General features: G+C 52.2%; 1 protein-coding gene across 1 annotated transcript in view; it reads right to left on the minus strand.

Moving 5' to 3' along the window:
- Positions 1 to 1,726: 1,726 nt before the first annotated feature.
- Positions 1,727 to 27,350, minus strand: part of LOC147116084 (unconventional myosin-VIIa-like) — a 507,950-nt gene continuing 482,326 nt past the window's right edge. Inside the window, exons 46-47 of the mRNA XM_085992002.1 lie at positions 3,668 to 3,787; positions 1,727 to 3,588 (exon numbers count right to left, since the gene is read on the minus strand). Of these exons, the coding sequence (XP_085848128.1) occupies positions 3,487 to 3,588; positions 3,668 to 3,787 (222 nt within the window). The 3' untranslated portion in view covers positions 1,727 to 3,486. The remainder of the gene's footprint in view (positions 3,589 to 3,667; positions 3,788 to 27,350) is intronic.

The following is a 27,350-nucleotide window of genomic DNA, read 5'->3' on the forward strand; positions in this document are numbered from 1 at the left end:
AGACTCTCCTCACCCAGCCCCACCTCACCCAGACTGTCGTCACTCAGACTGACGTCACCCAGACTGACATCACCCAGACTCACATCACCCAGACCCTCCACCCAGACCCTCGACACACAGACCCTCGTCACCCAGCCCGACGTCACCCAGACCGACATCAACCAGACTCGTCACACAGACCCTTGTCACCCTGACCCTTATCACCCAGACTGACATCACCCAGACCCACATCACCCAGCCTGACATCACCCAGACCATCATCATTCAGGCCCTCATCACCCAGACCTACGTCACCCGGGCCCTCCCCACCCAGACTGTCATCACCCAGACCCTCATCACCCAGACTGACATCAGCCAGACTCTCGTCACTCAGACCCTCATCACCCAGACCCTCCCCACAAAGACTGACATCACCCAGACCATCGTCACCCAGACCCGTGTCACCCAGACCCTCGTCACCCACTGACATCACCCAGACCCTCGTCGCCCAGACTGACATCGCCCAGACTGACATCACCCAGACTCGTCACAGACCCTCGTCACCCAGACTTACATCACCCAGACCCTTGTCACCCAGGCCCATGTCACCCAGACCCTCGTCACCCAGACCGACATCACCCAGACTCGTCACACAGACCCTTGTCACCCTGACCCTTATCACCCAGACGCTCATCACCCAGCCTGACATCACCCAGACCATCGTCATTCAGGCCCTCATCACCCAGACCTACGTCACCCGGACCCTCCCCACCCAGACTGTCATCACCCAGACCCTCATCACCCAGACTGACTGACATCAGCCAGACTCTCATCACCCAGACCCCCGTCACCCAGACCCTCACCACCCAGACCCACGTCACCCAGACCCTCGACAACCAGACATTCGTCACCCAGACCCACATCAACCAGACTCACATCACCCAGACACACGTCACAGACTCTCTTCACCCAGGCCCTTGTCACCCAGACCCTCGCCACCCAGACCCACGTCAACCACTGACATCACCCAGACTCTCGTCACCCGCATCATCACCCAGATTGACATCACCCACTCTCGCCACCTAGATCCACGTCACCCAGAACCTTGTCGCCCAGACCCACGTCACCCAGACCCTCGTCACCCAGAAGCCCGCCACCCAGACCCTAGTCACCTAGACCGACATCACCCAGACCCTCCCCACAAAGACTGACATCACCCAGACCCTTGTCACTCAGACCGTCACCCAGACCCTCGTCACCCAGACCCTCCCCACAAAGACTGACATCACCCAGACCATCGTCACCCAGACCCATGTCACCCAGACTGACATCGCCCAGACCGACATCACCCAGACTCGTCACAGACCCTCGTCACCCAGACTTACATCACCCAGACCCTTGTCACCTAGGCCCATGTCACCCAGACTGACGTCACCCAGACACTCCCCACAAAGACTGAAATCACCCAGACCCTCGTCACCCAGTCTGACGTCACCCAGACCCTCGTCACCCAGACTCATCACACAGACCCTTGTCACCCAGACTGACATCACCCAGTCACTCCCCACAAAGACTGAAATCACCCAGCCCCACGTCACCCAGACTCTCGTCACCCAGACCCATCTCACCCAGACCCACGTCTCCCAGACCCTCGTCATCCAGACCCTCGTCACCCAGACCCTCATCACTGTGCGTTTCCCTGGTTCGAGGTTAACCTTTTACATTCAGTAAAAAGACAGGGACACTGTTGATATTGAATTTCATTTATTGCCAAGTACGGAGCAGTCTGGCCCCGGCACTGAGTTAATGCACATCTGAGAGTAAAAGACCACATTGGTGATGAGAAGTCGGAACTTGCCGGTTGAAAATCTTCCGCATGCTATTTTTTAGCGGACAGGTTAACACAATCACATCAAATTCCTGTTCATCTCATTTTAACAAAATCACCAACTTTTTAAAATGAAGGGGTTAATGGCTCTGTTGAAGTAGCACATCGAGGAATGTCAAACCCCTGCTGAGTTCCATGTGATGAAAGGCACAAGAATCCACCCACATAAAACACAGGCCTGGGGACTGAGTACTGAAAGACAGGCAGATCACTGAATAAATACATTATATGGAGGCTCACCGTCCACTGTAAGTATGGAATAATTCAGATAATATGGCGCTCGGTAATCTTTTGTCACCAGTGCACATCTGGATTTTATGTACGCTTGAATTCACATGTGGACAGGCTCACAATCACACTCCTCTGCGATTGGGCATACTTGCAGTCATAGGAACGTGCACTCACATCCATTCGCAATTACACTCGCCTGCAATGGACTTGGCTGCGAGCCTATGGCAATCGACTGCAATTGGATTCTTCTACAGTCACACATCTTGGCTAAAGACACGTCCCTGGAATCAGACCCAATCAAGCACAAATATTTGAGCATACTGGGGGGAGGGGTTGCCAACCCTCCAGGATTGCCCTGGAGTCTCCAGGAATTGAAGATTAATCTCCAGGACACTCCTGCGAGCAACCCTGGAGAAACAACATAGTGGCGTTAAAAAATTATGGGTTTTATTTTTCTCGGAACATTTTCATTTATTGGCTATAAAATATTGGAGATGGGGGAGGGGGGAGGTGGGAAAGCTGTTTGACTGGGCGGGGTGGTTGGAGGTGGGAGGTCATGTGAAGAAACCTCCAGGATTACCCCCAAGAAGAGTTGGCAACCCGAAAGGGGGGGTCGGAGTGTCGCTGGTGTTTTGGGGGAGGTGAAGAGACAGACATCTGCAGAGTTAACACTGCAGGTGCAGAAGCTTCATGGTGACTAGTGACACTAAAAAACAGATACCTTTAAACAGGGAACCAGCCATGTTGTGGGGATAGCAAATGTTCTTGGGATGTTTTACGAAGTTAAAGGTGCTTTATGAATGCAAGTTGTTGCGCTTCTTTCTATTTATCGTCTTCAGATATCCGAATGCATCAACCTTTCCAAGTGGCAGTGAACTCTGTCCATGTGTGTGTTTAAGGGTGTGGGTTATAAGATGTGAGTTCACTTTGTATGAATCAGACAGGCACTACAATAAATACACCTATATTAAACATGAAGATCAGCTCCTGGAAGAAGGAGCAGAGAAGGGTCTTCATGTGTGTCACATGGGGCCCAGGCACTGGTTAAAAAAAACTACTAGTAATATTAATCACTTCAGACAGGTCACTTTGCAATTGAATTATATCACCTGCTAAAAAGGCACTGCTCGGCAGCACAGGCCTGCTCTACTCATTAACAGGTTCATTGAAAAAATTCACAGCTGTTGAAGTGATGACCCAGTAAAAATTGGACAGAGAGAGGAGTGAGGAGAGAGCGAGAGAGGGTGGGGAGAGGGAGAGAGAGAGAGGTGGGAAAGAGAGAGAGGAGGGGAAAGAGAGAGAATTGGGTAAGGAGACAGACATGGGAAAAGAGAGAGAAAGAAAGAGATGTAAGAATCTCATGGCACTGTTGGCAGAGTCCAAATCCTTTAACGTTCGTCCCATCGGGCAAGGAATCGAGCCGTTCTTTGCTTCACAGTAGCTAAATACGCATTCACGTATGATGTCAGAAGGTCGTCCATTTTGTAACCCTTTAATCAAATAAACCAATAGTTAAAAAATGAAATGCAGTTTGACCCGCACTGCCGTTCCGTCACCGACCATCCTTACCAGTGAAGTCTCGCAGAGAATCTTTCCTCCTTGGACCAGGCTGCCGACCGACATGTGGAAGTATGTGCTGCCGCTGCACCAGTTCAAGATTTTATTGAACGGATGAGTCACTAAAGCGGCCTGCAAGGAGAGAGAAGAGAAATATCAAGAGCCCGAGTAGCAACTCATTGACCTGGAGTGAGGCCGTCCCAGGGATCAGGGATCTGTCGCTGCTAATTGTCTTTACTTAAGTACAGATACAAATAAGAACCATTTCATTAAACTGTCAATGAGGACAAAATCATCACCATTCACACTATTGATAGACTCCAATGTTTACCACTTACAATCACGTCCCCATGGCACTGCTATTCTCTTTGACACCATGTAATCCAGTGTCGCTATGTAACAACAACTTACATTTACATAATGCCTTTAATAGTAAAACGTCCCAAGGTGCGTCACAGGAGCATTATCAGATAAAATTTGACACCGAGCCACATAAGGAGATATTAGGGCAGATGACCAAAAGCTTGGTCAAAGAAGTAGGTTTTAAGGCGTGACTTAAAGGAGGAGAAAGAGGTAGAGAGGCGGAGAGATTTAGGAATGGAATTCTAGAGCTTAGGGTCTAGGCTGTTGAAAGCACAGCTGTCAAGGATGGGGTGAAGGGACCTTTAAACTGTGTCTTTCTGTTGGGAGAGCACTGTTGATGACACTCTCTAGTATAATGTGGATGACCTCCGGAGTCCCAACAGCACTGGTGACTGTATGGGTGCTGAGAGCTACTGTAAGTCTCGACTAACCTTTCAACGGTAAGATATCTGAGGAGGTGCAGCACCATTAGCCATAAACAGGAGAGCGCCACACCCAGAGGTGGCAGCTGCCAATTGACTGCTGTTCTCCCTGAACTGTGGTTCATTTCCAAAGCGTTAAAAGGTGTAACACCTGAAAGTGGGACCCAGAGATACCATAGAATCATCGAATGGTTACAGCACAGAGTCAAGCCCGTGCCGACTCTCTGCAAGAGCACTTCAGCTAGTCCTACTCCCCCGCCCTTTCCCCGTAGCCCTGCAAAATTTTTTCCTTCAGGTACTTATCCAATTCGCTTTTGAAAGCCACAATTGAATCTGCCTCCACCACCCTCTCAGGCAGTGCATTCCAGATCCTAACCACTCGCTGTGTAAAAAGTTTTTCCTCATGTCTCCTTTAGTTCTTCTGCCAATCACCTTAAATCTGTGTCCTCTGGTTCTCGATCCTTCTGCCAATGGGAACAGTTTCTCTCTATATACTTTGTCTGGACCCCTCATGATTTTGAACACCTCTATCAAATCTCCTCCCAATCTTGTCTGCTCTAAGGAGAACAACCCCAGCTTCTCCAGTCTATCCACGTAGTGAAGTCCCTCATCCCTAGAACCATTCTTGTAAATCTTTTCTGCACCCTCTCTAAGGCCTTCATATCCTTCCTATAGTGCGGTACCCAGAATTGGGCACAATACCAGTCTTTGAGGTCAAACCAGTGTTTTATAAAGGTTCATCATACAGGAAACTTTGTGATATCCGGCACCGACGGGACCGGCGTGTTGCCGATCTATCAAAACTACCGGACATACAAAGTTAATGTTGAAGCATACGGAGGTTTTCAACCCCGTATCTGACAACAAACACTGTTGCTTAGCAACAGCTTCTAAAGAGTCGGCTGCAGCTGCAAGCGTCTCTAGCTGAAGCTGTTGCTATAGCTACAGGCCTTGCAGTGCCTGACCGGGAAAAAAAAAGAACGAGATCTAAAAAAACTTATAGAAAACGGCTCCTGATTTTTGCCGTTAGATCGAGTATTCCGGACATACAACCTCTGGATAAACCAAAGTTTCCTGTAACTTCCTTGCTTTTGTACTCAATACCTCTATTTATGAAGCCCAGGATCCCGTATGCTTTTAAACCGCTTTCTCAACCTGCCCTGCTACCGTCAACGATTTGTGCACATATACCCCCAGGTCTCTCTGTTCATTCACTCCCTTTAGTTTATATTGCCTCTCCTTGTTCTTCCTACCAAAATGTATCACTTTGCACTTTTCTGCATTAAATTTCATCTGCCACGTATCCATCCGTCCATTCCACCAGCCTGTCTATGTCCTTTTAAAGTCTATCATTATCCTCCTCACTGTTCACTATACATCCAAGTTTTGTGTCATCTGCAAATTTTGAAATTGTGCCCTGTACACCCAAGTCCAAGTCATTAATATATATCAAGAAAAGCAGTGGTCCAAGAACCGACCCCTGGGGAACACCACTGTATACTTTCCTCCAGTCCGAAAAACAACCGTTCACCACTATTCTTTGTTTCCTGTCACTTAGCCAATTTCATATCCATGCTGCCACTGTCCCTTTTATTCCATGGGCTTCAACTTTGCTGGCAAGCCTATTATGTGGCACTTTATCAAATGCCTTTTGGAAGTCCATGTACACCACATCAATCCTCTCTGTTACCTCATCAAAAAACACAATCAAGTTCGTTAAACACGATTTGCCTTTGACAAATCCGTGTTGACTTTCCTTAATTAATCCACACTTGTCCAAGTGACTGTTAATTTTGTCACCACGTATCCAAAGGACAGTCATTTATCTGTTAAATTACCAAACAAATATTCAATTGGTGTGAGTAAATAAAAAGTAGCACAAATTACCAACAAGGACTCAGTAACCAGCAGAAGATGTCATCTGAGACTATGATTAGGGCTGTTTCAGTGCTGGGGCAGGGGCAGAAACCTGATTGGAGGGGTTCAAACATGGAGTTGTGGGAAAGATGGGCACAGATTTGGGAGCCGACAAGTTCAAGGACTTTGGAGCGGAAAGGGAGCTTTGAGATGGGGCGGTAGTTTGCAAGCACAGAGGGGTCGAGCGTGGGTTTTTTTGAAGATGGGGTGATGACGGCGGTTCTGAAGAGGATTCGGACAATATCTAAGGAGACGGAACCACTTATAATGCTAGCGAGCAAGGGGCCAGGAAGGGAATTTGGGTGATCAACAGTTTAGTGGGAATAAGGTCGAGAGAGCAGGAAGTGGGCCTCATGGGCAAGGTAAGCTCGGACCGGGCATGAGGGGAGATAGGAGAGAAACTACAGAAAGCAGAGGGATCAGGTTTCGGGCAGGGGAAACCTTGGGGGACGTTGGGCAAAACAAGCACACAATAAAATGACACAATTCTCAATAGGATCATTAAACTTATAGAATTGGTCATGTAATATTACATGTGCCTGCTTTGCGCTCCCACCTAGGCCTGCACTTATGTCGTGGGCCTGGGGCTGGAGTTGAACATTTCACCAGGGCCTTGGCAATTTCCAGCTGCCTTGGAAGTACGTGTGAGAAAGAGAGAGAGAGAGAGATGCATTGTGGCAGTTGCAGTTTTTACCCTCCACCTGTGGAACGACAACACATAGAGTGCACTACCATATCCCATGTCATATGTCAACCAGGTAGTAAAGGACCAGGGAGCTCCATCTCCTGTGAACACATTCTTTGAGAGAGAGAGAGAGAGATGCATCATAGCCTTCACCCTGCTCCTGTGGAACTAGAATGACTGTACTGTACTGTGCCAATCAGGTAGAAATTTTACAAAGGGCAACAGTACAAGATACGTCAATGAATTTTCAGAAGACATTTGATAAGGAGATATGTTACAAAAATAATTGGGGTTTGGAAAACAGCGAAAAGGAATGTAAAAGACTTCAGAAGGACATAGGGTTAACAGAATGGGCAGAGAGGTGGTCGATGCAGTTTAATGCGGACAAGTGTGAAGTAATACATTTCGCGAAGATAAACAAGTATACACTCAATGCTTAAGGATGTGGATAAGCAGAGAGACATAGGAGTTCAAATACATAATTCCCTGAAAGTGCAAGTGCATTTTAAAGCCATAGAAAGACCAATAGCATTTTACTCAGGAAAACAGGGTTTCGACTGAACTTCCGTCAAAGTCCTGGAAAAGTGCCCGTAAGGGTGGGCTTAAAGATTTGTTGGGGAAATGTCCTGGAAACTGCCTGAAATGTTCTCAAAATGGAATTTCAGCTTAAAAGACGCGCAGTCACAATGGAACAGAATGTTGGGAAGTTGCTGTGATGCAAATCTAATTCAAACCACACGGCTTCAACCTAAAACCATGCAGGTTTCTAAGCTAATTAAGCCATAATGGCTTGTGTAGATAAACAACAGTCCTTGGTAGTGTTAGAATGCCATTGGGAAAACTAGGTCCAGGAAATAACTCCCAGGTGTGAAATAAACAAGTCAGCACTTTAAAATCTTTGTTACTCATTTTGCTAAGTAACTCCATTAATTGTTTGTTCCTCACATTGCTAGATGAGCTTGACTAGATCAAATTACATCTAGTAATTGCTCGTATACTCAATGTTTAACTTTAAGTTGTGATCTTGTAGTCAACAAACAGTTTGCTAGTAGATGACTTATTCTTTGATAATTTGGCAAGAAAGGGTTAATTCATTAACTCAGTAGCTTGTCCCAATCGAGGGTTGGAGAGGCGAACTCAGATTCAATCCAAAATGGGTGTTGTAAGACGGTTTGGTGAGCTGACTCAGACCTAACTCCTAGGCTTAACACTGGGCAGTAAACCCCAGGTGGTTCTTTAGTGAGGAGTAAAGCGAGGAGGATAAGGATTTGTCTGGTTCCTTGGCTTGTATTTGTCAGGATAACAAAACCCAGTGTCATTACAGCTGTGTGCAGTTTGGGTACCCCATTATAGAAAGGGCATTAGAGCCAGAGAGAGCGTGCAGCGTAGATTCACCAGGATGATGCCTGGGATGGGAAACTGTAGTTATGAGGAGAGACTTGAGATACTGGGACTATTTCCCCTGAAACAGGAAAAGTTAAGAGAAGATTTAGTTGGGGTTTTTAAAATTCAGTAGAATTTTCACAGGGTGAATGGGGGAAAATGATTTCCTCTGGTTGGGGTGATGAGGGGTTATCAATTTAAAATTGTAACTAAGATTGAATTGAGAGATTAGGGGAAATTTCTTTACATGGAGAGTTGTTGGAGCCTGGAATGCTTTGCCATAGGACATAGTCAGCTGTGGCCCAATGGGTCGCACTCTCATCTTGGAGTCCGAAGGTTGTGGGTTCACGTCCCACTCCAGAGATTTGAGCACAAAATGTGGGCTAACACTCTGGTGCAGAACTGAGGGAGTGCTGCACTGTCGGAGGTACCATCTTTCGTATGATAAACCATCTCAAGGAGCAGTAAAAAAATCCCAGGACACTATTTCGAAGAGCAGGGGAGTTCTCCTCGGTGTCCAACATCACCACATTGTTGTTTGTGGGACCTTGCTGTGTGCAAATTGGTTGTCGCGTTTCCTACATTACAATAGTGACTACACTTCAAAATTGATTGTAAAGTGCTTTTCGACATCCTGAAGTCATGAAATGCAAGTCTTTCTTTCTTTTTAGTTGAATGCAGGGAGAGAGCAGTGGGATTAGTTCTGGATTGCTCTAGCAAACAGCCAGCACAGGCCTCTTATTGTCCTGTTTGTCCTATTTGTCCTCCAAAGACATTTGCAAAACTGTATATTACTATTTAACATTTTTTCCCTGCATTCTTCAGATGCTGCAGAGTGTGCATGTAATGAGGCTGAACTGCCAATTCCAAATCAGATTCTGCTCAGGGTAAGGATGGCTGGAGTTGGTAACAGTGGAGTGAGGTCTCCGTGTTACTGCCAAGAGCACAGACTGCTGCTGCTGTAGCTCAACATTCTGTATCAATCCAAACATTCTGAAAAGGATCACCGGGGAGGACCCTTGCATTCCACGGCTCCTGTCCATGAGAAACCTTTTCCAGACAGTCTCGTCATCTGAGACTCTGACCCGTGTCTGCAGAGCGAACCATCACTTATTGAATCAAGGGCCCTGATATTCACTGCAGGGGCCGGGTTTCGGACTAGGGGCAGGAGTTATGGCGAAAACAGCGTGCGTGGTTTTTTTAAAGCAGATTCACGGCCGGAAGCCAGCCTGATTGACAGGCTTGGCTGCCTGTCGGGTTCAGCAGCAGGTAGGTTTAGTGGTTCGCTGCTCACGAGGTGGTCTCCTCTACATTGGGGAGACCAAATGCAGATTGGGTGATCGCTTTGCGGAACACCTCCGTTCAGTCCACAAGCATGACCCTGAGCTTCCGGTTGCTTGCCATTTTAATTCTCCCTCCCACTCTGACCTCAGCCTCCTTCACTGCTCTAAGGAAGCTCAACGGATGCTCGAGGAGCAGCACCTCATCTTTCGATTCGGCACTTTACAGCCTTCCGGACTCAACATCGAGTTCAACAATTTCAGATCAGAACCATTGCCCTCATTTTTTTGGACAGCAGCTGTTGGTAATGATTCTGCTATTGCCATTTACCCCACCGCTAGACCCATCTTTTGTTTCTTTACTTGTCCGATTACCATCCCCTTTTGCCTCGCACCATCATCCCTTTTGCCAGTTAATCCAGTTAATCTCTCCTGCCTTCCACCCTATCACAGACCTTCCCTTTTGTTCTTTCCCCCCTCCCCCTGCCCCTGTACCTGCTTAAAACCTGTTGGATCTCTAACTTCTTCCAGTTCTGATGAAAGGTCATCGACCTGAAACCTTAGCTCTGTTTCCCTCTCCACAGATGCTGCCTGACCTGCTGAGCATTTCCAGCATTTTCTGTTTTTATTTCAGATTTCCAAGTGAGCAATTTTTGTTGTTCAGTGTTAATGATCACCTAAATGATCACTTGCCTGATGGATCCAGCCTTTCTCGCCTCCTTTTAGCTGCTGGGTTTCCCGGGCCTCGGGAAACCAGCCAACATGGGTTAAAAATAGAAACCCTGTAAAGATGGAGGTACGAAAATGGAGGAACACAGCTTGCTTTAAAGGTTTCAATGACTGACCTGCCTCCTGGGAGAGGATTGCTCACCCGCCCCACGTCCTGCCTCTGTTAAAACCGAAAGTGGACGGGTTCGAGGTGGCTTGGCTTCCTGATTCTGATTTTCAACATTTTAACCTTTCACCTGAACCAAACCCACCCGTTTTTGGGGGTTAAAATTACCGCCAAGGTTACTGAAGCAGGAGGAAATACGTGTCCGGTCTTAGAGTCTCAAAAACACAATTTCTTTCCAAGCGTTGTTCTGCTTTCAGCAGGGGCAATTTGTTGAGTTGGCTAGGGTTAAAGGTGATTGGACCAGCTGGTTCCCGTCTTTCAATTTCTTTTTGTGCTCCTCAGGGTAAGGAATGTCAGTGCTGACACGTGGAGTGTTGTCCACTTCAGGCCCACTGCAGCCCCAAGCACTCCCGGGGCAGCTACAGCAGAGCCAGATGCAGAGAAAAGCTCCCTCTACACTGATCCAGCAATATGCTGCAGCCCCCATTCTCAGAAGAGCACCCCACAGTGTGATGTTTAACTATTTCTCACAACAATGGTCCTTAGTCATAGAGTCACAACGGGTCAAAAGGAGGCCATTTGGCCCATCAAATCCGTGCCGGCTCTCTGTAGAGCAATCCAATCAATCCCATTCCCCTGCTCTATCCCCGTAGCCCTGCAAGTTTATTTCCCTCAAGTTCCTATCCAGTCTCCCCTTGAAAATATTGAGGGGGAGAAATTCAGTTGTTAGCGCCACCCGTTAGTGCCTTAAGAGGGCGATAAGTGGGGCGCGATGCGGCTAGCGCCCGGGCGCGGCGAGATCAGCGCCTCTCGCGAAATTGAGCAGACATTTAGCGGCGGCGCAAAACCGCAACGCCCGCTCAACTGCGCGCGCAGATCCTGATGTCATTTCATGGTGCAATGCCCTTGGGGCGCCCCGAACCGGAACTTCAGTGGCCCCCCCCTCCTTTCCGCCTGGAGCTCCCAGCGACTGGAACGGTTCCCAGTCGCTGTGGGGCTGGAGGGGCGCTATTTAAAGTGGGCTCTTCCTGGCTTCTTTGTGGTAGCCATTTTTGGACCACTCCTGTGCGAGAGAGAGAGATTTGCAGAGAGACAAAGGGAGAGAGCTTTCTGCATTGAGTCAGCGCTCGCACAGGTACTTCTGGCTTCGGCCCAGAACTTTGTAGTTGGTTTGCTTTTTCACTGGCATAACCTTGAGTGGCCACATACTATGGGGGCTGCAATGGGTGGAAACGTTGGGTTTCTCCATTGCATTGAGAGGGCTCAGAGACGCCGAGAGAGAGTGCCAATCATGGCCAGACGGAGGAGGGCCAACAGGCGTCTGCACAGGAGACTTTACCCTCCCAGGGTATTCCGCCAACAGTTCTCATATCTCAACACGTCTGAGGAGCAGTGTTTTCGGAGGCTTCGATTCAGCAGGGAGGTGGTCACTGAGCTCTGTCACCTGCTTCAGCCAGATCTGCAGCCTCAACTGAGGAGCAGGACGTCTCTGTCGGTGGACGTGAAGGTGATAGTGGCTCTCAACTTCTATGCAACCGGCTCCTTCCAATCCGCTACTGGGGACATTGCCAATGTCTCCTAGTTCGCGGTGCATTGCTGCATCCGTCAAGTCACGAATGCCCTCTTTAAAAGGAGACGTCAGTACATTTCCTTCCCCATGACCCTGGACAAGCAGCAGGAGCGTGCAATGGGATTTGCAAGAATAGCAGGCTTCCCCATGGTCCAGGGCGCCATTGACTGCACGCATGTGGCTTTGCGGGCGCTGCAAGAGAATGCCGAGGATTACCGCAACCGGAAGGGGTTCCATTCGTTGAACATCCAGTTGGTGTGTGACCACAGACAGCTGATACTTGCTGTCAATGCCCGCTTTCCAGGCAGCAGCCACGACGCCTTCATCCTGTGCCAGACTTCTGTGGCAGACCTTTTCGAAGCCCCGGCTCACCCAGGAGGCTGGCTTCTCGGGGACAAGGGCTATCCTCTGTGCAACTGGCTGATGACCCCGCTCCGTGCGCCCAGCACCCCTGCTGAAGAACGATACAATGAGAGCCATCAAGCAACCAGGAACATCATTGAGCACGCAATCAGCGTGCTAAAGCAACGGTTCCGCTGTCTGGACCATTCCGGGGGAGCTCTTCAGTACTCACCTGAGCGAGTCTCCCATTTCATTGTAGTGTGCTGCATGCTGCATAACCTGGCAATCCTCAGGACTCAGCCACTGCCAGCAGACATTGGAGCACCAGCGGAGGAGGAGGAGCACCAGGATGGGAGGGAGGCACAAAGTTCAAGGGCCGTCCGTCAGCAGCTTATTGAAAGTCGGTTCTAAGTCGGAACGTCTTGTGCCCTCGAAAGAACATGAATGGAACCGTTCCGCAACCCCTGAGCCGGTCAAGGCAACAAATAGTTCAAAGAGCAAACATGCACAATCTGAATAAAGACACTTCTTTATTTAACAAACTGTGTGCTCTTCCCGCATGACAAAGTAATAGAGAAAACCCCCCAAAAAAGCAGTCAGACACATAACTGGCTCTCACAACCTGGAGACAATGAACAAAAGAATAACCAAAAAATGACCACGATCCTCGGCCTTTACTAAAAAAATTAACAGCATTTTGCATCCCTCCTACTTTTTGCTCTTCGAGGGTGATCTGCTTTGCTTGCGAGATTGGCCCCTTCCCACCCTGCAGCTCCTCCGCAATGGGACCCCAGTGGCTGCAGCCAGGCTGGGGGAAGGCTGCTGAGTGTCAGAAACTGAGTCAGCAGATGCCCTTGAGGTACGGCCTAGACCAGCTCTGGGCCTGGAGGGCCCGGCTGCTGACTGTTCCAACTCTGCATGGGCAGCAGCAGTCTGTCCTACAAGTGGTGGCAGCTGCAGTGGAGAAGTGACAGTGTTGGCAGCAGGAATGCTGCCATCCTGACAGAGGACAGCCACTCCCTGGTTGGACGACACACTGGCACTCCCACGGGGCAGCACGCGGAGCAATCTGCTGAAGCACAGACTGCTGGCCTGCTGCGGCACGGCGAGGGCCCCGGCGATTCGTGCCCGATGCAGCGAGGGTGGCAGCAGTCAGTGCTCGTGTGGCCTCAATCTGCGTCTGCATCAGACCAGCCACTGACTGCATTGCACCACTAAGCACTTGCGTGGAAGCCGCCTGTGCTGCACCGAAGTCCTGCAGACTCCTTGCCAGTGCTGCACCGAAGTCCTGGACACTCCTTGCTAGTGACTCAATGGATTCGGGCATCCTTGCCACTGCAGCCATGAGCTCAGTGTGCCTGTGCTCTGCCTGGGTGCCCATTTCAGCGAGGAGCCGCACCTCTTCTGCGCTCACTGTAGCAGGACTGGAGGCCAGACTCTCCCTCCGGGGAGAAGGCTGCCGAGCTTCCCTACCCCCCCCGCGTTGCTGCAGCCCGCTGGGCCTCGGAGCTTCACCCTCCTCAGACCCTTCCCCCCTGCTCCCCTCCAGGGAAGACGTGTCCCCATTATGGCCATGAGCTGCCTCGGCTGAGGGTGGCACTGATGGTCCGGCTACCTCTTCCTCCTCACCTTCAGAATCACTCACAGTGGTAGCATTGAGGGCCCGCCTCCTCACCTGGCGAATCAGCATCTGAAAGCAGGGAGGTACAAGAGTTGCTTTAGCGTGAGGACAGGGCGGCAGCGAGGGAGGCATGACTGCTGCAATGCACTGTATTGGTTCGATAGTGGCAAAGGATGCTGGTGTGAGGCACAAGTGGAACGAGAGAGGTCAAAAAGGTGATGACCTTACCATTGCTGTCCAGAACGGGGTCGGCATCTCCAGTGGCGACGGGGCCAATCATCCGGCCTGCCATAATCCGCTGGACTCGCTGCTCCAAATCGCTGAGGTCTTGAAGGTGAGGCCGGCCTCCCCTGGTCTGTTGCTGCTGCCTCCTGTTATGGGCCAGCTTGCCCTGCAAGAGAAAGGACGGGCTCTGAGTAGTGTGAAGCCCTGATCTTGGCTGCACTGCCTCCCATGGTGGAATAGCCCTTACAGTGTGAAGCCCTGATCTTGGCTGCACTGCCTCCCATGGTGGAATAGCCCTTACAGTGTGAAGCCCTGATCTTGGCTGCACTGCCTCCCATGGTCGAATAGTCCTTACAGTGTGAAGCCCTGATCTTGGCTGCACTGCCTCCCATGGTCGATTAGCCCTTACAGTGTGAAGCCCTGATCTTGGCTGCACTGCCTCCCATGGTCGAATAGCCATTACAGTGTGAAGCCCTGATCTTGGCTGCACTGCCTCCCATGGTCGAATAGCCCTTACAGTGTGAAGCCCTGATCTTGGCTGCACTGCCTCCCATGGTCGAATAGCCCTTACAGTGTAAAGCCCTGATCTTGGCTGCACTGCCTCCCATGGTCGATTAGCCCTTACAGTGTGTAAAGTGCTGAATGTGCGTGTGAGTTTCATGAAAGGCCCATAGGTGTTGGATGAGGGCTGGGCATTGGGGCTTTCAGGACACTTAGGCCATAAAGTGAGGTGGACATGCAGGGATGAAGAGGATACTGAAAAGGGTACTCACCCTGACGACCCGAGTGAGGTCGTTGAACTTCTTCCTGCATTGTACAGGGGTCCTAGGCACCATGCTGCTGGAGGTCACTCTGTGAGCCACCTCCCTCCAAGCCTTGCGATAGTCGTTGGGCAGCGGCCTCCTGCCACTGTCCGGAAACAGGATAGATTGCCTGCGCTCCACTGCGCCAACCAGAACCTGCAGGGCCCTCTCACTGAACCGCTGCGCTCGCTCCCTGGCCCTCTCCATGGTCCTAGGCATTACAATGTGGCAGCAGGTCTGTCCAGGCCGAGAATCAGGGCTCCGATGTGCAGGGTGTGGCTGCAAGCCAAGATCGAACCTCCCCTTTAAGAGCTGACCGGCGCCAGCGTGTCTGCATGCAATTGCTAACTGGCCGCACCTGCGCTGCGCCCACCCTCGGTGGTAGCGCCTCGCTTCTCCGGCTTAGCGCCTTGAGACAGTCGTGCAGCGCCTGTTTTAGCGCTCCAAGCACCTCCTGGGGCGAAGCAGGTCAATTTAGCAGTAGGTGGCGATAATTTGCGCTGGGTGCTAAATTTCGCGCCCGCTCGAGTATAACGCCCCAAATGTGGCAATACTGAATTTCTCCCCAAGTGTCTCCGCTTCCACCACTTCTGTTGGCAGCGAGTTCCAGGTCCTCACCACTCGCTGCGTAAAAAGTTTTTCCTCACATCCCCCCTGTATCTCTTGCCCAAAACCTTAAATCTGTGTCCCCAAGTCCCTGTACCATCAACTAGTGGGAACAGCCTTTCCCTGTCTAGCCTATCCAAACCAGTCATAATCTTGTACACCTATCAAATCACCCCTCAACCTTCTTTGCTCTAATGAAAACAAATCCAGCTTCTCCAACCTGTCCCTGTAGCTAAGATCCCCCATCCCTGGAACCATTCTGGTAAATGTCCTCTGCACCCTCTCAAGGGCTTTCACATCCTTCCTAAAGTTTGGTGACCAGAACTGGACGCAATACTCCAGTTGTGGCCTAACCAGCGCTTTATAAAAGTTCAGCATAACTTCTCTACTTTTGTACTCAATACCTCTATTTATGAAGCCCAAGGCCCCATATGCTTTGCTAACCACTCTCTCAATATGTCCCACCACCTTCAGGGACCTATGCACATTAACTCCCAGGTCCCTCTGTCCCTGCACACTCTTTAAAACTGTGCCATTAAGTGTATATTGCCTCTCCCTGTTCCTTCTGCCAAAATGCATCACTTCACACTTCTCTGTATTAAATTGCATCTGCCACTTGTCTGCCCATTCTGCTAGCCTTTCTATGTCCTATCACATTGTTGATGAGCAATGGATTAGTGGCAGTTTTGTGTTCTAGGCCCAAGCCCACTGGAGATTGGATTGAAACTGCCCAAACCCATGTTACACAGGAGCCTTATAGCCAGCAGAGGGAGAGGAGACATCTTGTCAGTCCAGGCAGATCTGAGAGGGGAAAGGCAAGTGTCTAAACCAACACGCCTGGTGTCCTTATGTTCCATGCTGGGAGTGCAGGATCGCTGAATAGTGTTCCTTTACAGTAGGAGGGCAACAGGTAAAGGCAAGGGGGTGGGGTGGAGGTGACCATGATAGAAGAAGAAAGACTTGCGCCTTTCACGACCACCAGACGTCTCAAAGTGCTTTACAGCCAATGAAGTACTTTTGAAGTGTAGTCACTGTTGCAATGAGAGAAATGCTGCAGCCAATTTACGCACAGCAAGCTCCCACAAACAGCAATGTGATAATGACCAGATAATCTGTTTTGGTGATGTTGATTGAGGGATAAATATTGGCCAGGACACTGGAGATAACTCCTCTGCTCTTCTTTGAAATAGTGCCGTGGGATCTTTTCCATCCACCTGAGAGAGCAGACTGGGGCCTTGGTTTAATGTCTCATCCGAAAGGCGGCACCTCAGACAGTGCAGTACTCCCTCAGCACTGCACTGGAGTGTCAGCTGAGATTTTTGTGCTCAAGTCTCTGGAGTGGGACTGGAACCGACGACCTTCTGACTCAGAGGTGAGGGTGCTGCCCACTGAGCCACGGCTGACACAATCAAATAATTAAACAATGGCCCAGGGCCTGAATTCCTTGTGTTCTTATACCTGTGGAAATGACTCAGTGCCGTGTTATGGGACACACGCTCCACTCATTGCATCACACTCCTCCGCCTGCTACGTCAAAGATTGAGATTTCACTATTTTAATAACATTCCTAAACTTTGCAAACTGAAAGAGAGAAACAGTTTCACTAAAGTAACACAAAGGAAACTCAACACTCTGATTTTACCGTTTTAAAATTCCCGTATGGCCCTCAGTATCGGGCGGGGGAGGGGGTGAGTAAGCAGTGGGGGTGCACCCCATTCACCCGGGGAGATCAGGGCTGTGGCCAGCATGGGCAGCAACCTCAGAAACACCTTAACAACCAATGGCTGGAACCCCAATCGATCGTCTGCCTCTGGACTGAAGGAGATACCCCCCCTCCCGCCCTCTCCCATCTCCCACCCCCATCACCCCCTCCCCCTCCAAGCACTTTCGCTTCCCTGCCATCTGTTTTGAGCAGTCCTGTGGCTGGTCCCAGTTCCCTTTTAATCCCAACCTCAGAGAAGCAGCAAGCTGCAGCTGGGCAGGAATCTGGACACAGCGCGGAGGTGTGGCAAATCGTTTTGCAGCAAAATTACACGGTTACAACTCTTGACTCGCAGAGAAGTTCTCAGTTTACCGTCCAACCCCAGCAGGCGCCTGACACCGAGAGGATCCCCTGTCACAACAAGCAGCACAGGGAGGGCTCGCCGCTGCATCTGTGTGAAACACACACCCAGCGCCCTGATCCCACCACACTGTACACCATGCTTCAGATCCGCTTCATTCATCCCTGCTAAAATCAGTGGAGGCCTTAAACACAAACAAAGAGCAACATGAAAAGAGGCCTGAACTCACCTCCTGTACACAATCAACACAGAGCAATTAATGCTCTCCCATAGAAAGTTCAAATCAGATAGAAGAGTGCGAAACGGCAAGAAAGAAAGAATACGGGTTCGGAAGCAGAGTGAACAGAGGAGGTCTGCAAAAGGGACAGCATGGGGGCACTGTAACACACTGCACACAGGGCACTGTCACACACACTGAACACGGGGCACTGTAACACACTGCACACGGGGCACTGTCACACACACTGAACACGGGGCACTGTCGCACACCGAACACGGGGCACTGTCACACACTGAACACGGGGCACTGTCGCACACTGAACACAGGGCACTGTCACACACTGAACACGGGGCACTGTCGCACACTGAACACAGGGCACTGTCACACACTGAACACGGGGCACTGTCGCACACTGAACAAGGGGCACTGTCACACACTGAACACAGGGCACTGTCACACACTGAACACGGGGCACTGTCGCACACTGAACACGGGGCACTGTCACACACTGAACACAGGGCACTGTCGCACACACTGAACACGGGGCACTGTCACACACTGAACAAGGGGCACTGTCACACACACTGAACACGGGGCACTGTCACACACTGAAGAAGGGGCACTGTCACACACTGAATACGGGGCACTGTCACACACTGAAGAAGGGGCACTGTCACACACTGAATACGGGGCACAGTCACACACACTGAACACAGGGCACTGTCACACACTGAATACGGGGCACTGTCACACACACTGAACACAGGGCACTGTCACACACTGAATACGGGGCACTGTCACACACACTGAACACAGGGCACTGTCACACACTGAACACGGGGCATTGTAACACACACTGAACACAGGGCACTGTCACACACTGAACACAGGGCACTCACACACTGAACACGGGGCACTGTAACACACACTGAACAGGGGGCACTGTCACACACACTGAACACGGGGCACTGTCGCACACTGAACACGGGGAACTGTCACACACTGAATACAGGGCACTGTCACACACTGAACATGGGGCACTGTCACACACTGAACACGGGGCACTGTCACACACTGAACACGGGGCACTGTCACACACTGAACACGGGGCACTGTCACACACTGAACACGGGGCACTGTCACACACTGAACACGGGGCACTGTCACACACTGAACACGGGGCACTGTCACACATTGAACACGGGGCACAGTCACACACTGAACACGGGGGCACGGTCACACACACTGAACACGGGGCACTGTCACACATTGAGCACGGGGGACTGTCAGACACTGAACACGGCCCACTGTCGCACACGGAACACGAGGCACTGTCGCACACTGAACACGGGGCACTGTCCCGCACTGAACATGAAGCACTGTCGCGCACTGAACACGGGGCACTGTCACGCACTGAACACGGGGCACTGTCACACACTGAACACGGGGCACTGTCACGCACTGAACACGGGGCACTGTCACGCACTGAACATGGGGCACTGTCACGCACTGAACACGGGGCACTGTCACACACTGAACACGGGGCACTGTCACACACTGAACATGAAGCACTGTCGCGCACTGAACACGGGGCCCTGTCACACACTGAACACGGGGCACTGTCACACACTGAACACGGGGCACTGTCACACACTGAACACGGGGCACTGTCACGCACTGAACACGGGGCACTGTCACACACTGAACACGGGGCACTGTCACACACTGAACACGGGGCACTGTCACACACTGAACACGGGGCACAGTCACACACTGAACACGGGGCACTGTCACACACTGAACACGGTGCACTGTCAGACACACTGAACACGGGGCACTGTCACACACTGAACACAGGGCACTGTCGCGCACTGAACACGAAGCACTGTCACACACTGAACACGGGGCACTGTCACACACTGAACATGGGGCACTGTCACACATTGAACACGGGGCACTGTCACACACTGAACACGGGGCACTGTAACACGCTGAACAGGGGGCACTGTCACACACACTGAACAGGGGGCACTGTCACACACTGAACACAGGGCACTGTCGCGCACTGAACACGAAGCACTGTCGCGCACTGAACACGGGGCACTGTCACACATTGTACACGGGGCACTGTCACACAGTGAACACGGGCCACTGTAACACACACTGAACAAGGAACACTGTCACACACACTAAACACAGAGCACTGTCACACACTGAACACGGGGCACTGTCACACATTGAACACGGGTCACTGTCACACACTGAACACGGGGCACTGTCAAACACTGAACACGGGGCACTATCACACATTGAACACGGGGCACTGTCACACAATGAACACGGGGCACTGTCACACACTGAACCGGGGGCACTGTTCCACACTGAACCGGGGGCACTGTCGCACACTGAACACGGGGCACTGTCGCACACTGAACACGGGGCACTGTCGCGCACTGAACATGGGGCACTGTCACACACTGAACCAGGGCCACGGTCACACAACTGAACATGGGGCACTGTCACACACTGAACACGGGGCACTGTCACACATTGAACATGGGGCACTGTCACACACTGAACCGGGGCCACGGTCACACAACTGAACACAGGGCACTGTCACACACTGAACACGGGGCACGGTCACTCACACTGAACACGGGGCACTGTCACACACTGAACACGGGGCACGGTCACTCACACTGAACACGGGGCACTGTCAGACACACTGAACACGGGGCACTGTCACACACACTGAACACGGGGCACTGACACACACTGCACACGGGGCACTGTCACGCACTGAACATGGGGCACTGTCGTGCACTGAACACAGGGCACGGTCGCACACTGAACACGGGGCACTGTCACACACTGAACACGGGGCACTGTCACACACTGAACATGGGGCACTATCGCACACTGAACATGGGGCACTGTCACACACACTGAACACGGGGCACTGTCACACACTGAACATGGGGCACTGTCGCACACTGAACACAGGGCATTATCACACACTGAACACGGGACACTGTAACACACACTGAATACGGGGCAGTGTCACACACTGAACACGGGTCACTGTCACACACTGAACACAGGGCACTGTCACACACACTGAACACAGGGCACTGTCACACAATGAACATGGGGCACTGTCACACACTGAACATGGGGCACTGTAACACACACTGAACACGGGGCACAGTCACACACTGAACACGGGGCACAGTCACACACTGAACACGGGGCACTGTCACACACACTGAACACGGGGCACTGTAACACACACTGAACACGGGGCACTGTCACATACTGAACAGGGGGCACTCTCACACACACTGAACACGAGGGCACTGTCACACGCACTGAACACGGGGCACTGTCACACACTGAAAACGGGGCACTGTCACACACTGAACACGGGGCACTCACACACACTGCACACGGGGCACTCTCACACACACTGAACACGGGGGCACTGTCACACACAGTGAACACGGGGCACTGTCACATACTGAAAACGGGGCACTGTCACACACTGAACACGGGGCACTTTCAGACACTGAACACGGGGCACTGTCACACACTGAACACGGGGCACTCTCACACATTGAACACGGGGCACTGTCACACACTGAACACGGGGCACTGTAACACGCTGAACAGGGGGCACTGTCAGACAGACTGAACATGGGGCACTGTCACACACTGAACATGGAGCACTGTCACACACTGAACACGGGGCACTGTCACACACTGAACACGGGGCACTGTAACATGCTGAACAGGGGGCACTGACACACAATGAGCATGGGGCACTGTCACACACTGAACATGGGGCACTGTCGCGCACTGAACACAGGGCACGGTCGCGCACTGAACACAGGGCACGGTCGCACACTGAACACGGGGCACTGTCACACACTGAACACGGGGCACTGTCACACACTGAACACGGGGCACTATCGCACACTGAACACGGGGCACTGTCACACACACTGAACACGGGGCCCTGTCACACACTGAACATGGGGCACTGTCACACACTGAACACGGGGCACTGTCACACACACAGAAGATGGGGCACTGTCACACACACTGAACACGGGGCACTGTCACATACTGGAGATGGGGCACTGTCACACACTGAACGCAGGGCACTGTCACAAACGGTGAACACGGGCACTGTCACACACACTGAACACGGGACACTGTCGCACACTGAACACAGGGCACTGTCACACACTGAACACGGGACACTGTAACACACACTGAATACGGGGCAGTGTCACACACTGAACACGGGTCACTGTCACACACTGAACACAGGGCACTGTCACACACACTGAACACAGGGCACTGTCACACAAAGAACATGGGGCACTGTCACACACTGAACATGAAGCACTGTCGCGCACTGAACACGGGGCCCTGTCACACACTGAACACGGGGCACTGACACACACTGCACACGGGGCACTGTCACGCACTGAACATGGGGCACTGTCGTGCACTGAACACAGGGCACGGTCGCACACTGAACACGGGGCACTGTCACACACTGAACACGGGGCACTGTCACACACTGAACATGGGGCACTATCGCACACTGAACATGGGGCACTGTCACACACACTGAACACGGGGCACTGTCACACACTGAACATGGGGCACTGTCGCACACTGATCACAGGGCATTATCACACACTGAACACGGGACACTGTAACACACACTGAATACGGGCCAGTGTCACACACTGAACACGGGTCACTGTCACACACTGAACACAGGGCACTGTCACACACACTGAACACAGGGCACTGTCACACAATGAACATGGGGCACTGTCACACACTGAACATGGGGCACTGTAACACACACTGAACACGGGGCACAGTCACACACTGAACACGGGGCACAGTCACACACTGAACACGGGGCACTGTCACACACTGAACACGGGGCACAGTCACACACTGAACACGGGGCACTGTCACACACTGAACACGGTGCACTGTCACACACTGAACACGGGGCACTGTCACACACACTGAACATGGGGCACTGTCACACACTGAACACGGGGCACTGTCACACACTGAACACGGGGCACTGTCAGACACACTGAACACGGGGCACTGTCACACACTGAACACAGGGCACTGTCGCGCACTGAACACGAAGCACTGTCACACACTGAACACGGGGCACTGTCACACACTGAACACGGGGCACTGTCACACATTGAACACGGGGCACTGTCACACACTGAACACGGGGCACTGTAACACGCTGAACAGGGGGCACTGTCACACACACTGAACAGGGGGCACTGTCACACACTGAACACAGGGCACTGTCGCGCACTGAACACGAAGCACTGTCGCGCACTGAACACGGGGCACTGTCACACATTGTGCACGGGGCACTGTCACACAGTGAACACGGGCCACTGTAACACACACTGAACAAGGAACACTGTCACACACACTAAACACAGAGCACTGTCACACACTGAACACGGGGCACTGTCACACATTGAACATGGGGCACTGTCACACACTGAACCGGGGCCACGGTCACACAACTGAACACAGGGCACTGTCACACACTGAACACGGGGCACGGTCACTCACACTGAACACGGGGCACTGTCACACACTGAACACGGGGCACGGTCACTCACACTGAACACGGGGCACAGTCACACACTGAACACGGGGCACAGTCACACACTGAACACGGGGCACTGTCACACACACTGAACACGGGGCACTGTAACACACACTGAACACGGGGCACTGTCAGACACACTGAACACGGGGCACTGTCACACACACTGAACACGGGGCACTGACACACACTGCACACGGGGCACTGTCACGCACTGAACATGGGGCACTGTCGTGCACTGAACACAGGGCACGGTCGCACACTGAACACGGGGCACTGTCACACACTGAACACGGGGCACTGTCACACACTGAACATGGGGCACTATCGCACACTGAACATGGGGCACTGTCACACACACTGAACACGGGGCACTGTCACACACTGAACATGGGGCACTGTCGCACACTGAACACAGGGCATTATCACACACTGAACACGGGACACTGTAACACACACTGAATACGGGGCAGTGTCACACACTGAACACGGGTCACTGTCACACACTGAACACAGGGCACTGTCACACACACTGAACACAGGGCACTGTCACACAATGAACATGGGGCACTGTCACACACTGAACATGGGGCACTGTAGCACACACTGAACACGGGGCACAGTCACACACTGAACACGGGGCACAGTCACACACTGAACACGGGGCACTGTCACACACACTGAACACGGGGCACTGTAACACACACTGAACACGGGGCACTGTCACATACTGAACAGGGGGCACTCTCACACACACTGAACACGAGGGCACTGTCACACGCACTGAACACGGGGCACTGTCACACACTGAAAATGGGGCACTGTCACACACTGAACACGGGGCACTCTCACACACACTGCACACGGGGCACTCTCACACACACTGAACACGGGGGCACTGTCACACACAGTGAACACGGGGCACTGTCACATACTGAAAACGGGGCACTGTCACACACTGAACACGGGGCACTTTCAGACACTGAACACGGGGCACTGTCACACACTGAACACGGGGCACTCTCACACATTGAACACGGGGCACTGTCACACACTGAACACGGGGCACTGTAACATGCTGAACAGGGGGCACTGTCAGACAGACTGAACATGGGGCACTGTCACACACTGAACATGGAGCACTGTCACACACTGAACACGGGGCACTGTCACACACTGAACACGGGGCACTGTAACATGCTGAACAGGGGGCACTGACACACAATGAGCATGGGGCACTGTCACACACTGAACATGGGGCACTGTCGCGCACTGAACACAGGGCACGGTCGCGCACTGAACACAGGGCACGGTCGCACACTGAACACGGGGCACTGTCACACACTGAACACGGGGCACTGTCACACACTGAACACGGGGCACTATTGCACACTGAACACGGGGCACTGTCACACACACTGAACACGGGGCCCTGTCACACACTGAACATGGGGCACTGTCACACACTGAACACGGGGCACTGTCACACACACAGAAGATGGGGCACTGTCACACACACTGAACACGGGGCACTGTCACATACTGGAGATGGGGCACTGTCACACACTGAACGCAGGGCACTGTCACAAACGGTGAACACGGGGCACTGTCACACACACTGAACACGGGACACTGTCGCACACTGAACACAGGGCACTGTCACACACTGAACACGGGACACTGTAACACACACTGAATACGGGGCAGTGTCACACACTGAACACGGGTCACTCTCACACACTGAACACAGGGCACTGTCACACACACTGAACACAGGGCACTGTCACACAAAGAACATGGGGCACTGTCACACACTGAACACGGGGCATTGTAACACACACTGAACACGGGGCACAGTCACACACTGAACACGGGGCACAGTCACACACTGAACACGGGGCACTGTCACACACACTGAACACGGGGCACTGTAACACACACTGAACACGGGGCACTGTCAGACACACTGAACACGGGGCACTGTAACACACACTGAACACGGGGCACTGACACACACTGCACACGGGGCACTGTCACGCACTGAACATGGGGCACTGTCGTGCACTGAACACAGGGCACGGTCGCACACTGAACACGGGGCACTGCCACACACTGAACACGGGGCACTGTCACACACTGAACATGGGGCACTATCGCACACTGAACATGGGGCTCTGTCACACACACTGAACACGGGGCACTGTCACACACTGACCATGGGGCACTGTCGCACACTGAACACAGGGCATTATCACACACTGAACACGGGACACTGTAACACACACTGAATACGGGGCAGTGTCACACACTGAACACGGGTCACTGTCACACACTGAACACAGGGCACTGTCACACACACTGAACACAGGGCACTGTCACACAATGAACATGGGGCACTGTCACACACTGAACATGGGGCACTGTAACACACACTGAACACGGGGCACAGTCACACACTGAACACGGGGCACAGTCACACACTGAACACGGGGCACTGTCACACACACTGAACACGGGGCACTGTAACACACACTGAACACGGGGCACTGTCACATACTGAACAGGGGGCACTCTCACACACACTGAACACGAGGGCACTGTCACACGCACTGAACACGGGGCACTGTCACACACTGAAAACGGGGCACTGTCACACACTGAACACGGGGCACTCTCACACACACTGCACACGGGGCACTCTCACACACACTGAACATGGGGGCACTGTCACACACAGTGAACACGGGGCACTGTCACATACTGAAAACAGGGCACTGTCACACACTGAACACGGGGCACTTTCAGACACTGAACACGGGGCACTGTCAGACACACTGAACACGGGGCACTGTCGCACACCGAAGACAGGGCACTGTCACACACTGAACACGGGGCACTGTCACACACTGAACGCGCGGCACTGTCACACACTGAACACGGGGCACAGTCACACACTGAACGCAGGGCACTGTCACAAACACTGAATACGGGGCACTGTCACACACACTGAACAAGGGGCACTATCACACACTGAACACGGGGCACTGTCACACACTGAACACGGGGCACTCTCACACACTGAACACGCGGCACTGTCACACACTGAACACGGGGCACAGTCAAACACTGAACGCAGGGCACTGTCACAAACACTGAACACGGGGCACTGTCACACACACTGAACAAGGGGCACTATCGCACACTGAACACGGGGCACTGTCACACACTGAACACGGGGCACTCTCACACACTGAACACGGGGCACTATCGCACACTGAACATGGGGCACTGTCGCACACTGAACACGGGGCACTGTCACACACACTCAACATGGGGCACTCTCACACACTGAACACAGGGCACTGTCAGACACTGAACATGGAGCACTGTCACACACTGAACACGGGGCACTCTCACACATTGAACACGGGGCACTGTCACACACTGAACACGGGGCACTGTAACACGCTGAACAGGGGGCACTGTCAGACACACTGAACATGGGGCACTGTCACACACTGAACATGGAGCACTGTCACACACTGAACACGGGGCACTGTCACACACTGAACACGGGGCACTGTCACACACTGAACATGGGGCACTGTCGCGCACTGAACACAGGGCACGGTCGCGCACTGAACACAGGGCACGGTCGCACACTGAACACGGGGCACTGTCAC

Source organism: Somniosus microcephalus, chromosome 6 (assembly GCF_052327205.1).
Source record: "Somniosus microcephalus isolate GS21.2 chromosome 6, FLI_Smic_1.0, whole genome shotgun sequence".
Classification (NCBI taxonomy): Eukaryota; Metazoa; Chordata; class Chondrichthyes; order Squaliformes; family Somniosidae; genus Somniosus; species Somniosus microcephalus.